The following is a 15,168-nucleotide window of genomic DNA, read 5'->3' on the forward strand; positions in this document are numbered from 1 at the left end:
CAGCAGTCAGGCAATTAAACCCATTATCAGCTGGATGTAAGGCCGCAGTGTGGTGACACGTATGTCGCCTCTCAGCACTTCACAGATTAATTTAAGCCCCCCCCCGTCCCCACCCCACAGCCCCCGAGACGAGATTCTTCGGCGTAATCGCTTTCCAGCCACTCTCCTGCTCGTGATTCACCGAGTGGTACATAAGTCTCCCACACCTCAGTCTGGCGATTTTTTAAAATATTATCCCACAATAGGGTAGCGATTATCTTCTGATCTGTTGCAAAAATGGCCTCTGTGAAGTTGATGAGGTAACCATGGCAACAAATTGAAAACCCGAGGTAAAGAGGGAGAGGATAACCTGTGTCGTACTGTGCACAATACCTCTCAAGCATATTCCCAGCAATAGAGGCGAGTTCAGGAGGGCCGTGTTCATAATGGTTTTGGATAAGGCCCGAGATTAAAGAATTTGATAGGGTCCAAACTTCAGCTGGAAGGAGTGCCTCGGCTTGCCTCATGGTAATAAAGGAGCTGTTTTTTTGGTTGCGATGCAAGCCCCACTGGGAGCTATCCCTCATTCCAAGGTGAATGTGTAATTTCTGTCTGCAAATGAGCCCTTTCCCCAAGACTAATGCAACGCTTTTTTTTTTTTATATATCACACCTGACTTGCATCCAAAATTAAAAGGCAGCCATCTGTGACATCCCACACTGCAGCCAAACAATAGAAGAATTAGACAAAGACTAAACAACAATGAAGCAGCTCTCACCTTCGGCGGGATCCGGCGGCCCGAAATCCAGGTCGTAGCGCAGGATGTAAAAGTTATTCCACACGTACAGCTGGTTGTCCCTGGGGTTGTAATCCACAGCGGTGATGTACTGGTACTGGTTGGGGAACAGGATGTCTGTGTACTCGCCCTGGCTCAGCTTGGTGTTGTAGATGTAATCGATTTGGCTCCGGCTCGCCTCGCTCTCGTTCTCCTCATAGGTGGAGCGTACTACGTGCAGCACGCCGCATACCATGAAGGCGTTGGAGGCAGAGCGTTTGTCGTAAGCCGTCTCCCAGGTGGCTTCGAAGCGGAGCGTGTAAGGGTTGAGCTGGCTCACCACTATGCGGCCATTGTTCTGCTCTGTGGCGTAGATTACCCACAAGCCCCGCTCGTCTACTGCGAGGTCAATGTCGGTCTTGCCACCCCAGCGGTAGGGAGAGGTGTCGTGGTAGTTGGCATTGTTAACGATGGCCTCGCCGCTTTTGATGCGCGTGCGCAGGTCGAACTTGACAATGTTGCGCGTGCGCTCCTTGTTAAAGAAGATGGCGCCGTCATAAGCGACGAAGCCCGTCCCGTCGACACGGTGCGGCAGTTTATAGGTGGTCGTCTGGCGACCATTTTTTAAATCCTCCAGAGAGGCGTATTCGATGAGGGTGTCAGTGCGGTATGGCGTCCAGGGCATGAAGAAAATTTTGTCTCCGGCCTGCAGCGGGTCTTTGCACCACGAGCCGGCCTGCTGCTCGCCTTCAAACAGGAAGGTGGCGGCGCCGATACTCTTCAGAGTCCCGGGACAAATGAAAACTAGTGACAGAGAAGAGAGTGAAACAAAATAAGGCAAGAATTTATATACTTTTGAGAAAAGAAAAAAAAAAAACAGTATTATTTGACAGGCATCATTCTCGCTGCTGTGCGACTTGAGTGCAGGACAAAAAAGATCAGGGACTGTGATTTTGGAGGAATCTTTAAACTAGTGCTTTTGTACTACCGCTAATGAGCAGGGAAAAAAAGAAAAGAAAACAAATGCATGTATCAACAGCGATTGTTCACAATGAGAAACGTGTGGTTGAGAGAACTTGCATCTCAGGGGTCTGCTGATACATCCTAACGGGGACAAAACAAAACAAAAATGAGAACACAAAGAAAAAGGAAAAATCCTGCAAACGAAAGACGTGGGAAATGGAAATAAGAAGTAGGGTTCACAGTGTTTCGATTGGAACTTGTTTCGAAAAATACCAGTCTGTTGTGATGTCAAATGGCACACGAACAGCTGGGTATATGGACACACTGCACATGCATACTCACATGACTGAGGTCATAAACCGAAATGATAAGGGGTAACGGGCTTCACGTCTTTCGATAGGAGTGAACAACAGGTTGTTAATGGTGGTGGTGGCGGCAGCAAAGCAGAAGGTAAAAAATGAAAGTGGAGGTTGGAGGGGAGGGGGGAGGCAACAGTGGTAAAGGATTTTCACTACTTCTGTGGCAAAAAGACAGAGTAACCACTGATGGGTGAGGGAGGCCATGGCAAGGTTCCCGTTTAGCTGCTTTTAAATTAATTGGTTCTGGATTTTAAAAAAGCAAAAAACAAAGGGAACACAGTGAATTGCTGTTTGTTTTTTTTTCTTCAAACTTTTTGTTCAGCCTGTGCCAATCTCACTCAGCCATCACTGCTATTTCACATCACGTGCTATGGGTGCAGCAGAAGTTGGGCCAAGCAAACTACGACTGAGCCAAATAAGAATATATACACACAACTAGTGATTCTTCAGGGTTCTGGAACAAATCGACACCGGACAGTTGGTGATTTCTGTCACACTGTCAGGGAAAAACTACGTTTAATGACCGCGGATGTCATTTGAAATTGTGTCCATTTGGACTCCGTGGGTGCAAACAATCCTCCTATGGGTTTAGCATTTGACAGGAGAGGCAATCAGGAGAGGAGGGGGGGAAGACGTGAAGGGGGAGCTGTACTCAACACCACAGAACAAGGAGCCAAAGGAGGGGGAGGGAAGGACCAGACCACTCATTTACCTTTTTGCTCCACTTCTATTTCAGGCATTGGAAAAGAAAGCAAAAAAAGAGTGCGAAAAAGGGAGAGAAAGGTTATCATGAGTCAACTACCAGGTACAAAGAGAAGAATTAGTCTGAGGGAATGACCATGAGATGAACTGCAGCGCTGCTTAGGGAGGAAGAGCTGGAGGAGGGAAAGAAAACAAGGATGTTTGTTAGTGAAAACGGCCTCTCGTCCCTAGGATATAAAAACAGACAAGTTATATGACCAGAGACGAGCTACGCGCCGTGTTTTCCAGTGCATTAAACGTTTCGTTTTCGTCGTCTTTGTCTGCCAACAAAATAATGCACTGGCCACTGCAAAAGCAGAGCAAATCCCTCTAAAAATGCTTCCCCCTAAGTGGCAGGAGAATAGAAATCTCAAAGTTCGGCTCATATTTAGATGGATAACATTCTTAGAGAAACAGCACAGTAATTATTTTTGGCTTGTATTGACTGCGGGTGGAATTTGTTCAAACTTTATAAACACAAATCAAAACTCGCTTCCAAACTCGCTCGCCCACACACGTAAAACATGACACGGTGCTAATGTTACAGACCAAACTCTCAAATGAGCCAAAGAGAGCAACAGCACATGAGATGACTGATGGATATTCGGCCTAATATGGAGTTTCTTTAGTGGGCTGTCGAAGCTGCATATACTGGGGCAGAGGAATGGGGTGGGGGGAGGCTGGAGACAATATGTGAGAGATCGAACGTTGAAAGGAAGGAGAAAAAAAAATCAAGAGCAAAGAGGTTAGTCGGGGGGATTAGACAGGAGGTGAAAGGGAGGTCTGTTTGAAAGAAGAAGAAAAAAAAAGAGTGAATATTTCTGAATATGTTTACATTTCATCAATTTAAATACGAAGGATTTAAATGAAGCCTGGACTAACTTTTTATAAACTAGTCTATAACACTCTTAAGGTAGATTTAGTTAAACTAGACACCAGAAACAAACCAACCAACTCTCAAGCGATTTAATTAAGCCACTTTCATAATGGAATACTAGAGACACTTCACAGCTGAATACATGAGTTCTGGTTTAATCTAAGAGCAGATGCACATTCATTTTAATTTTTAATCTGCCTCTTATTCAATGTGTTCTCAAATTAAATGACTGAACACACTGTATGAATGCAAAAAACAAAACAAAAGCAAAAACCAGTGTACCCAATTATTTGTAACATCTCGGCGAAAGACAACAAATCTCAAGTTAAGACCGGTGGAAAGTCAGCTCAATGAAATTACCAGTAAACATATTTTCTTCCACACTCCTAATGGTATCGCCTCATGCAGATAGTTTTGGGATTTTATTTTCTTTTTTTTTGTAGGTGTTTTGTTTTGCTCGTGAAAACTGCTGAAATTTCTGCTAGAAGCCAAATACAAAAGAGACAGTTTTACAAAAGGGGAAAAAAAGGGGGGGGGGGGGAACCTTTTACTACGGCTGTTTGTTCAGTGGAAAGTAGTTCCAGTGATAACTCTTGACAGTAAGCGCTGCGGTTTATCCAGACAAACAGCAATTCTGCTCCTGAAAGAGATTTTGCTATTGAAATACTTTAATTACGACTTTTCAGTCCCGCGTGCTGCACAAATACATCACCGCTGCAGACAGGGATGGGGCTTTATATATGGATCCGAAACCAGACTCAAATCTGCTTTTTGTGCGTTGCGTGTAACATTTTGTTTGACCCTGTCAGAGAACGCCTGGTGGACCTCAGCTTCATAAAAGACATTTTTGCTCTTGCAAACTTAACATTAACCAAACTGCCAGCAGTGAGAGTTGCTATTTTATCAGGCAGGGTCAAGTGAAAACAGGAATAAAGCTTCTTGAATGTTTCCCGAATAAGACTAAGGCAGGATGGTCATTACAAAAAAAAAAAGAAGCCTTTAATTAATCCAGTTATTTGGAACCAGAGCCAGAATTAGGGTCAAACGGATGTCAAATAAGGTGATTTAAACGTCTAAAACGGCCTGCATGGGTGGATTCCATTAAATGTAATTTCGATTTTTGTTTTCATTATTGGGGTGAACTGGAGCTTTAAATGACCAAAACACTTCATATTTCAACATAACTTAGCGTCATTAATGCTACAATCCCGTTTCAAATACATCAGCGGGAGCACCGTCCGTAAGGGCGAACTGCAAAATACTTGCAAATGATGAGACACAGCGGTTACATCACACCATTTTCAATTGCACACAGTAAGATTTCAGTATGAGATTTGGATAGCGGTACTTACTATATGGAACACACTCATACTGGACCTCTAAGTACTTGTAGGTGCCAGGGCATGGATCGGGAAAGACATCAGAGCCAGTGACAACCACGCACTGCGTACGGTTGTTGCACCTAAAGAAGAAAAAAAGATTGACCAGAGATTTCATCATGACTACCCACAGCAAGAGCACTCCTCAAAGATAACATTAATAACAAAGATGAGGCCGGGAGGGGGGAGAAAATTCATCGTTACAGCTACACTGTAATCGATCAAATCCCAGCCGGAGCTGTCACAAATGCACTCAAGTTTAAACCTTTGCAAACAGAGAGAGAGGAATGAAAACATTAAGGAAGAGTAAATGAGCATGATGTGATGAACGACAGAGCGAAAGAGCTGCTAAAGGCATGTTAGGAATTAGTCTTCGCACCGCTATTGAAAGAGAAGACATTCATTAAGACACACGCGACAGGTGGCGGTGACATGCAGTGGACATGAATGGCTGGCCTCTAGTGCAACAGCAGCTCCTCTGCATGGCACGAGAGCGTCATTTCGATGAGAGGCCTTGTAGTGTGAAATGGTGTCCCTAAGTCAGAGTCTGATGTGCGGATTGCAGAGACGGTATGCGTGCATGTTAGCAGATGTTTCTGGGTGCTGAAAAAGTTCGAATAAATCAGAAGAAAAGGAGGGGAGGTGGGGAAGGAAAAGAACAGCAGTGGATTGAGTTTATTTAAATACTGCATAGGCTGAAATTGGCTCCACTTCAATCAAGCTCTGCTGAGATGGAGGGATTGAGAATGTCACCAGTGACAGAGGCGAGCCAGAAAAAAGCAAGACAGAAAGAAAGAAAGACAGAAAATGGCACCAAAATAGGACATTAAGCAATTTGCAAGCCTCAGATAAATTTTTCAGAAGGTCTGAAGCACAAATTCAAGTTGGACGTACATTTGAAGACCGGACAAAGAAGCTTCCTGTCGCTGCAAATGGGAGTCGTGCTGCACGGCAACCACACGAAACCATGACAGTGCACTTTTTGGCTCTGGTCGAATTAATGAACGTAAAGGTAAATGTGTGTGCATTAAGAGACAGAGCATGCATCTTAACAACAAGAGCCATTTTCTTCAAACTAATGGATTATAAACGTTATACGGTGTGGGGGTGGGGGCTCCCATTAAGGAGTTAACAAATAGCATCGGCATCATCGGCCACGGTTTCAACATCACTGACACTAACGCTGCCAGCTGCACTTAGGAGAGGTGCTTTTGTGGCTTCACTGCAGTGAATGCTCAAGAGGGCTGCTGCAAAGGAGAAGGGTCACTGCATCAAAATGTGAACTGACTGACGGCAGATAAGAACAACACACTTGATTAAAATGCACCCCAACATATTTGATCTACTTCTACGTTATGAGTTTATGAGCCGGACCGACGACAGCCCCGGTGATAGAGGGTATATTTAATCAAGTAATATGGTTGCAGGTATTTGTAAATTGCTTGTGTAATTCATTTTGTGCTTGTACTTATTTTCAGAGGATTTACAAGAGTATATCAGAGAGATAAAACTACCGTATTTAGGTGTTGCCTATAGATGAGTAACCAATATCAAGTCACTAAAAACATTCACAGCAGAGTAACATATTCCTTGAAAGTGAGCATTTTTCAGTGAGTCATTTATTTTCAATGCTTGCATGCGTTGGGCTTATCATTACAACTTATCATTACGTGCACAGTCACTTTGATGAGTTCTGTCTGCCACGTGGTACAAAATCTTCCAGAGGAAATAAAGGCTTGACTGCACAACCAAAACAGAAACAGGACAGCACTTTTTATTTTTCCACAAATATCAGGAACTTTCCCCGGGTAGCTGAATTAGCGGATGCTGGAAACCCTACCTGGCAAAGGAAACAGGAGTGCAGCTGTCGGAGGAGGCAGAGAATGCAAAGTGATTCAAAAAAAACAAAGCAAAACAGTAAAAGACGAGTAAACCTTGGGCTGGCATTCACTTTTTGGTGAGCACTCCTGGTCTTAAGAGAGCTCAAAAGCAGCAATCAGTGGACATTATTTCTGGGTCAGTAAGTAAGAAAATCTACCTACTTATTACCCAAACACAAGCAGGAGTTTCTAAATAAAAAGCGATCTGCTCTTAAAAGCTGTAGCGTGGGTGCCACTTTTTGTTTTTTTCCCCACTTTTTGGTCAAATAAGGGTAGAAAAATACAGAAACGCCTGCCTAACTACACAAAGCGCTGAAACATTAGAGATCATTTGGTGTCCTTTAAGCGCTGTTTTGGTCTCTGTTACCTGCAGCTATAATTATATGGGTCTCCAGCTGAGGACTTGTGTGTTTCACTGAGTCGTTTGTTGGAGATGCAGACTGTATATAAAAATGGAAGTGCCTTAGCATTGTCTAAAGTGTAGCTGTCGTGTAAACTTGCATTTTGGATAATGGTCGGTCAGTAGTGGGTGATTCCTGGTTGCAAAAAGAGGTCAAACTGTACTGAAATGACCCCGCTGCTCGCTTGATTTATGACCGCAGTAAAAACACTCTCTTAATGAGGCCATGATGGACTGTCTAGGGTGTACCCTGTAGCTGGGATGGGCTGCAGCTCTGCCGTGACCCTGAATTGGATAAGTGGTTAAGAAAATGGATGAATAGATAAATGGATGGTCGATTTCTCTGTCAGATCCAGATCCGGTCTAAGAACGTCAAGATGGCCAAGATGCTCATTTCAAAGCCTCATAATGGGACTTCACTATCATGGTGGCTACTTCCATCATTTATATACAGCCTGTGGTTACAGACAGAGACGTGCAGTGAGTCTGATGCAGTCCAGGAAACCAAAGCCAGGAGTTAAAAGATGAACGGAGGGATAACTGGAGAGTTGGGGGCCGATGCTCTGAAGGGTTCATCGTTACAAGAGAAAACCCTTCACATTGCACATTATCGCTTGATTCATTGTAACTACAAAATATCGATCGGTGTACCTTCAAGTAAAGGATATAAATACTAATGAACCCACTGTGGCATTTATTCAGCTTTAAGTTTTAGTCCTAGTGCTCTGGAGAACAGCAGATGTGTTGTTGCTAAGCATCCTGACAGTCTTCCTCTGTTTTAAACTGCAGCTGAAATCACTGCATGCAATCTTTATTGCACCGAGCACAATCTAATGAAAGTCCTTGAAGTCTCGCATGAAAACGCTGCACCTTTGATCTGGTAAAAGTTTTATTCGGGCATTTTGTAACAGGTCACGGAATGGGCGGCCGTTGAAATAAGGTAATGGAAGTCAGCAAAACAGGCGTATTTTTGCATTTGTGCTGGTGGCCAACTGAGATACGGAGGGAGAAGAGCAGACAGAGAGAAAGGTCAGACATACCGTCCATTTACAGTACATCTCTGAGGGGATGATCACCTGAATATTAAAGTGACCTACAAACCTGAGGTTCCATCAGTTCCTTCATGCATCTTTCATCCAAACACTTTTTTGCGTGAACAACAAAACATTTCACTTGACAAAACACTTTGATGTAGATGCTGAAAATCAAGCCATTTGATTCCTGTTAGTTGGTTTTTTGTTGTTGTTGTTGTTGTTGTTGTGGAAAAACAGGCGGTTGATGAATACTTTCTATCGCAATTTCCAAACCGGCAAAAACTGCCACTCTGTGCAGCAGGCTCCCCACTGTTTCTGTCTCCCCAATCTTGTTTAATATGTTTGTTTATGTCCGTGGAGCTATTGCCTTTTGTTAATCTTGATGATTCTGGCAGGGGAGTCTGTGTCAATGTTGTCTTAGTTGTTCTTGTTCTGGTTTCCTGCAGACTGAAGGAGGGCTGATCAGTGTCTGCCAAAGCTTTGTGACTGCTTTAACATCCCCAGTTATCACATCAACTTTAATTACGGTCAGGAGCCCATTTCCTCTGATCTGAATCATTAGAATAATTCTGGTTAAGGGCTTGTGGTGCAGACTCTTCTCAAAGCCTTCACTCGCACACTGCCTCCAGGGAATCTTCAATTGAGATAAGTTTGAAGTGTAGCTTCGGCGAGTGAGAGTCTGACTTGTCAACAGATGTGGCGCACAGTGTGGCAGGTTGCAGTCAAACCGAGGGGCATGGACACTGTCAGCAGCATGTTACTATGTGAACGTACTGAGGCGGTGCTGTAAATTTAGAAAGACAGAATAAGATTGCTGGATTTGATCTATCCCTCATGGGAGTAAATACAGAAGAGAGCGAAGCAGGGAAAAATCCCAGAGGTCTGAGATGGTGGGCGATGATGCTCAGAAGCTAGTGCACGGGGGGGGCAGGTTAAAGACAGAGCAGTGCATTAGAAGATGAACTGTGCTGGTTACTATTTATGAATAGTTCATCCAGTGCCCTTTAAAAACACACACTCCTCTAGGGGTAAGCAGCAGTGGAGCTAAAGTGTTGCTGTGATGTCATTTGACAGAGAGGCAGCATCCTGTGAGAGGGTAACCAGGATAAAAGGCATGATGATGGGCATTGCTCACTACCTGAGGCAAAGCCACTTCAATGCACTACAAGTGTTTGAACAAAGCAAGCCCAATGTTCCAGATAGGGAATTAAGAGGGTGTTCATGTGACTCGCAGTTCTCTGAGCTACGCTGATTATGACTCAAACAGAGGCAACAACGCGCAGCTGGTTTGAAGAGCTCTGCAGCACGGATGTCAATTCCTGCCTGTCAAGAATTAATGTGCACCCCAGTTTTCGAAAATTTCAAATGCCACCTACATAATCTCGTCAATGGACGAACAAATTACATTTAACAAGGGGTGAGATGTCGATTAATTGTCCGGTATGTAGGTGGCTGCACGAGTGGGGCGATAATTTTAACAGTTCTTTTGTGCGAGGGAATGTCTGGCGCGGAGAGAAGGGGGAACGGGAAAAAAAACAAAAAAACGAGAGCCTTACTTTTAGTCCTCAGCTCCTGGTTGTGTTTGTGAAATAAGATCCGCCCTTTCATGACAGAGTTTTGTCTTTTTTTTTTTTTTTACCTTTGTGATATAATCTTGTAGGCGTCGGGGAGGTAGCACTGGACGTTCTCCATCTGGAACGGGTCAGCATCGCAGATCTTGTCGTCAGTCCGGCCGTAGTTGGCCGTCTCGATCATAATGACATCACTCCCCGGGCAGCGGAGATCAATTGCATATCCTTCACATGAGAGCTCCCTCCGGACCAGCCCGAAAGGCAAGGCAGCTCGGCTGAACCCTGACAGAGGGTGAGACGCACGGAGACAGAGAAGAAGCACATTAAATCAGGGGGGGGAAAAAAAAGAACGAGTTAAAAGGATCACTGCTCTTGATACAATAAGACCACACATCATGCAGTAAAAATCCGCTGGCGCAAAATAAATAGGCAACAGCAGTCCAACGTTTACCACAGTTTTAAACAGAAGGGCCATTACACGCGATATAGGACCGGGGAAAGACGAAACAATTCATGTCTCCATCGCTTTGTGGTCTAAGCCTTTTGGCTAAGACATCAAATTTTGAATCACTGGAGACCAATGGTAACCTCATAAATTCTTGAGCAAATACAAAGGCCACAGTGCATCCGGAAGGTCTCCACCTATAGAGAACAACCACCGCAGAGCCAAACTGAACTGGACAGAGAATAGTTTGTTTTACGGTCGTTAGAGACCTCCACCCCAGCATTTGTTTCTTTTGCTTTTCTTGCTCTGTGAAGAAGAAGAAGAAGAAGAAGAAGAAGAAGAAGAAGAAGAAGAAGAAGAAGAAGAAGAAGAAGAAGAAGAAGAAGGAGGAGGAGGAAAAAGGGCAAAAATCCCAGCAGAAAGGAGTGTAATATAATCCATTTTACAGTGCCGGCAATCGAACAGGGGACAGTCTGGAGTCCACACAGGAGGAAAAATCTATAGATGGAGCGCAGCCAAATAGCTCTGCTTTAAGGGGAATATTAACTATTTCATTCAAATCTCTGCCTCCTTTCAGCAAATTACACTGGGACAGGTTATTTCTCAGCATTTCGTTTTCTAACTTTTTTTTCTTCCCCTAAGTAATAAACTGCTGCATCACGAATAGAGTGGAGCCACAGATATGATTTACAAAGAGAGAGGGAACAAAACTGGAGAAAGCAAAAGAAAAAGATCCATTATGTGGGGTTAAAATGATCCGAACTACAAAAAAAAAAAAAAAAAAACGAAAGAAAGAGAAAGGAAGAAAAAAAAAACATAACTGTCTGCAATTTTGAGAAAACAATTAGGTAAAATCTAAGCAGAACATGGAAATGTGTTCCATTTAAGAAGTGCAAGCAGAGCGCTGCATGAACTGCCAATAATCGCCGTTGTTTGCAGCAATGGTGGGCCCCTGAGGGGGCAGCTACCATTTGTATTTTCTGCACTGCTCTCTCCTAATTAGCCCTCCTTTCAGCCTGTTACCTTTTTCCATGCTCCCATTGGCTTCTGAGCATTGTCATGTACTAACACTTACCACCCCGGGTTCACATTGCCCCCTCACTCTAATTATCCTCACACTTTTGACAGTCAGGGTCTGATGCAATTAGCATTGTCTGAACTGCTCAAAGCTGAAGTGATTCGGGCTTGAAATTCCTACCCTTAAACCCCAACACACACGTCTGCTAGCCATTCCAGCCCGCTGTGCCTGGCCCCGGTTATAATGATATTCTATGTCACTCTGTACATGTCACACCAGCAAACAGACAAAAAAAATAACATCTGTGAAACACACACTGTTGAGAATATAATGTTAAAGTCATTGTGCATTAGGAAAAACTCCTGCACACACTAGAAGCGGTAGCAGGACAGCAAAATATGAAACTAATGGTATAAATTCTCTGGCATTCGGCCACTAGACATTTCATTATAATACCATGATCTATCTAATGGCCAGTAGATTCTGCTTAGCTGGACTGTTTATCACCTCATTAGGAGACGTCATTGTAGCCGAGCCATAAGTGGAGGGCTGCGGGGTCACTCCATCTTTCCCAATAACTACTACAATTACCCAAACCTTTCAGAAAACCTGTCCAGAATGGCGGATGATAAAACACAGAGAGAAGTCGTCGGCTTTGCTGCAAAGACTAATGATCGGTCTGCCTGCCATTCCTCATGGAAGGAGTGACGGGTTTATCACGGCAGCTAGAGAGGACAGACAGAAAGAATGCATTTCATTGGGTTTTAAAATTCTAAGCAGGGAGACGAGTCTTTCGGCTGAAACACCCTCGTGGACACACGCACGCACGCACACGCCATCTGCCTTTTGTAACCTCCTTTCTCTGGTTGTCCACTGACTACTCTGCCTATCTATCAGACCGCTATGGCATGATAGCATGCTGTTGTCAACAGAAGCCTAACGATTGATTAGGCCTGTGCCTCGGCGGCATCCTCCTCCCTCGCTTGTATAGATTTCTCTGGTTATAGGCTAACAGTACATCAATTAGGGGGAGTATCTAGACCGTACTGGCGGCCTAAAGAACAAATTGCTTCTTTTCCAAACTGTAGATAGTCTCGGCCTCATTAATGACCGTCTTGTCAACTTGTAATTGGGCAAGTAATGACAAATCTGTCTAAAAAAGTTAAAATACATATAATGGTTTTTATTTTTTATTTTTTTTTGGTACTGTAGGAAGAAGAACAGAGCCGAATTCAAAGTAAAATATTTTCGGTCGACTTAATTGGGTTTCGCTTAAGATCTTAGGATTTAAACACGGCTATGAAGGAAAAACCTTGTGCCAATAAGAGGTTTCTGGGTGTCGGTATCCTTTCGTGTTGATTTTCTCGGTTTAAACAACTTTTGCGAGATTCTGGCGAGGAGGGGGAAGACTGTTTGTGTGCACAAATGTCAATGTCTTAGGGAGGCATGAAAAGCTTTTCATCTCGCGTTCTGTGCTTTGTTTGACTGTTCAACTTTGCAGCAGTTGAAGATTGCGACAGAAGGGCACCAGCTGCAGGAAAAAGAAAAAAGAAAAAAAAAAAACGGTGTAGAGAAAACTGCAGGAAAAATCCATAACACAAACACTGCAGAGAACAGACTGCTCCAAATGTATCCGTACCTCAGATTAACTTGAAATGGCAAAATTATTGAGAGAGTTGAATTATGTTTAGCCATGGTAACCACTTTGACTTGGCTATAATTGGCTGTGATCTCTATTCCTGGCCTTGTTGACATGAAGTCTTATCATGCATTCTGGTCAGTGAGTGACTGCGAGAGGAAAGTAGCTTTTCAGATTCCTCCCCCTGACCTGCCTGCTAAGCTGTCTATTGAGCTCAAGAGAGCAAAGCAAGGGCTGGGACTGCTTCTCAATATGTTGCATTCTGGGTGATTTTTTTCCCCCTCCTTCTTCTTCTTCTTCTTCTTCTTTGGCTTCTCCAGTTGACAGCCTATAATTCACTGGTGACAATCCCCCTCATAATACATATTTTGTTTTCTATCAACACCCTTGAAATTGGAAGTGGCACTGTGGCTCAGATGGGTGCATCTAAAACCATCCACAGACTTACACTCCGTGGCTCTTAAAACCCTGGAGATGAAGCGAAAAGATAATGGAGGTTTGGTGTCGAGGTATCGCCATTTGGCGACTGCACGCGGCAGACCGTAACACACATGTTCGGGGTGATCTTTGCTGCTCTGAGCATTCCCTCTCAAGAGTGCTGTCGTGACCAACCTTTAACCCTTCAAAGGCCACGGCATCAGGACAGAGAGAGAGAAAAAAAGTTAAGGAATGCCCGATCGGAAAAAAAAAACAAAACGTGGGCCACTTTGGGAGGGTAGACAGAGCGGCGAGGGCTGGCACAGACAGAGAGCAAAGGCGTTGGCTGACGCTTGTCATCCTCCATTAAGGATCCTTTGATTGGCCTTTGTGGTCCGGGAAACGGCAAACAGCTGCATGCAAATGGCCCTGTTTCCCCGAGGCTGGCCCCCATTGTTCTGGGCTTCGGTTTGACAGGGACGCTTTCTCCACAGCATAAAGGAGGGTGTAGCCTTTAGTCAAATAAGAGTGCCCCCACAGAGGTCACAGCAGGAGTACTTCAGGATTGTTTGTCTTTTCATATTGTTTCATTCCCCATACTACTGGTAGCCGACATCTCTGGAAGAAAGAGCAAATCTCGGAGTCAAGCTTTTGCTCCAACGGTGGGAGATGCATCCATAATCCAATATCCGAGTGGTCACAGAGCAGGTTTTGCTCTAGTGGAGTAAAGATATTCACTGGGAAGGGGGGGAGAAAATAATAAAGTCTCATTTGAATTCTTAATATTTTGCCTCTTTTTTCCCCAGCTTCTTTGTTCTTTACTGAAGTATTTCTAATCTGCTCAGGGGAACTTTCTGATTGCTGGCCAAGGAGAGGGAAAAAAATAGCTCATTAAAAAAAATCAAGAGACCACTGCGGTAATTCTTTCATGTATTAATTAAAACACAAGTACCCTTTGCTGTCTATGCACATGCCTCTCAACTAACAAACTCAAAAGTTGGGTCTAATTCAGCTTGCACGGTCCAAAGGCAGCAGGCAAAGTCTTTTTTATTTCCCCATCCCTCAATTTGTGAGGCATCCGGCGATGCTGCCTAAAATGTTCCCAAATGCAGAACATGACCACCCATCAGATGTGAGAGACAAGCCGGGAGCGAGGTGGGAGATGAGAAAGGAGATTTGGGATTTACAAAGTAACACCTGCTTTTCAAATACAGACAACACCCCGAGAACTCTTCGCTGCGCCACCGGCAGATCATATTTCATTCCAACTGTCAAAACGCGCTGAAACACCGGGAAATCAACGTGGACATATGGCACCGTTTCCCATGACACTTAAGTCCCAGCTCTGGTCCACCTTTGCTGGGAAGTGTTTCTAAAGACAGTGTCAGACAAGACCACAAACCACGCCCGCCTTTCCCAGACAACTGCTATCAGACACTCTTGATTCCGATATAAGAATTTTAAAATAGAAACTGGCAATATAGGACCGAGTCCATTTGTGGTTAGATGAAGCGCTCTGAGTCATATCCCTTTTCTCTTTGGTGGTACACGCATTTAGCACTCCCCCTTCAAAAATCTCCACTTTTTTTTTTCTTTTTTGCATTCTTGCTCATTGCCTTTTCTCTGATTCATCTCTTAAATTTATTTCTTATATTGAGGCGAAGAAAGAGATCAGGAGGAGGAGGTGGGGG

At 44.0% G+C, this 15,168-nt stretch overlaps 1 protein-coding gene across 7 annotated transcripts in view; it reads right to left on the reverse strand.

Annotated features, from left to right (window-relative positions):
* The window catches only part of adgrl2b.1 (adhesion G protein-coupled receptor L2b, tandem duplicate 1), a 90,454-nt gene that overhangs the window by 43,753 nt on the left and 31,533 nt on the right, over positions 1-15,168 (reverse strand). For 6 of the 7 annotated variants that reach the window (XM_080906995.1, XM_080906993.1, XM_080906994.1 and 3 more), the window contains 3 exons: positions 10,027-10,240; positions 5,047-5,156; positions 758-1,558 (listed from right to left, as the gene is read on the reverse strand). In XM_080906995.1, coding sequence (XP_080763121.1) covers positions 758-1,558; positions 5,047-5,156; positions 10,027-10,240 — 1,125 coding nt within the window. Of the gene's footprint in view, positions 1-757; positions 1,559-5,046; positions 5,157-10,026; positions 10,241-15,168 lie in introns of those variants that run through there. The other variant, XM_080906997.1, reaches the window with a different exon arrangement.

Source organism: Rhamphochromis sp. 'chilingali', assembly GCF_963969265.1.
Source record: "Rhamphochromis sp. 'chilingali' genome assembly, chromosome: 16".
Classification (NCBI taxonomy): domain Eukaryota; kingdom Metazoa; phylum Chordata; class Actinopteri; order Cichliformes; family Cichlidae; genus Rhamphochromis; species Rhamphochromis sp. 'chilingali'.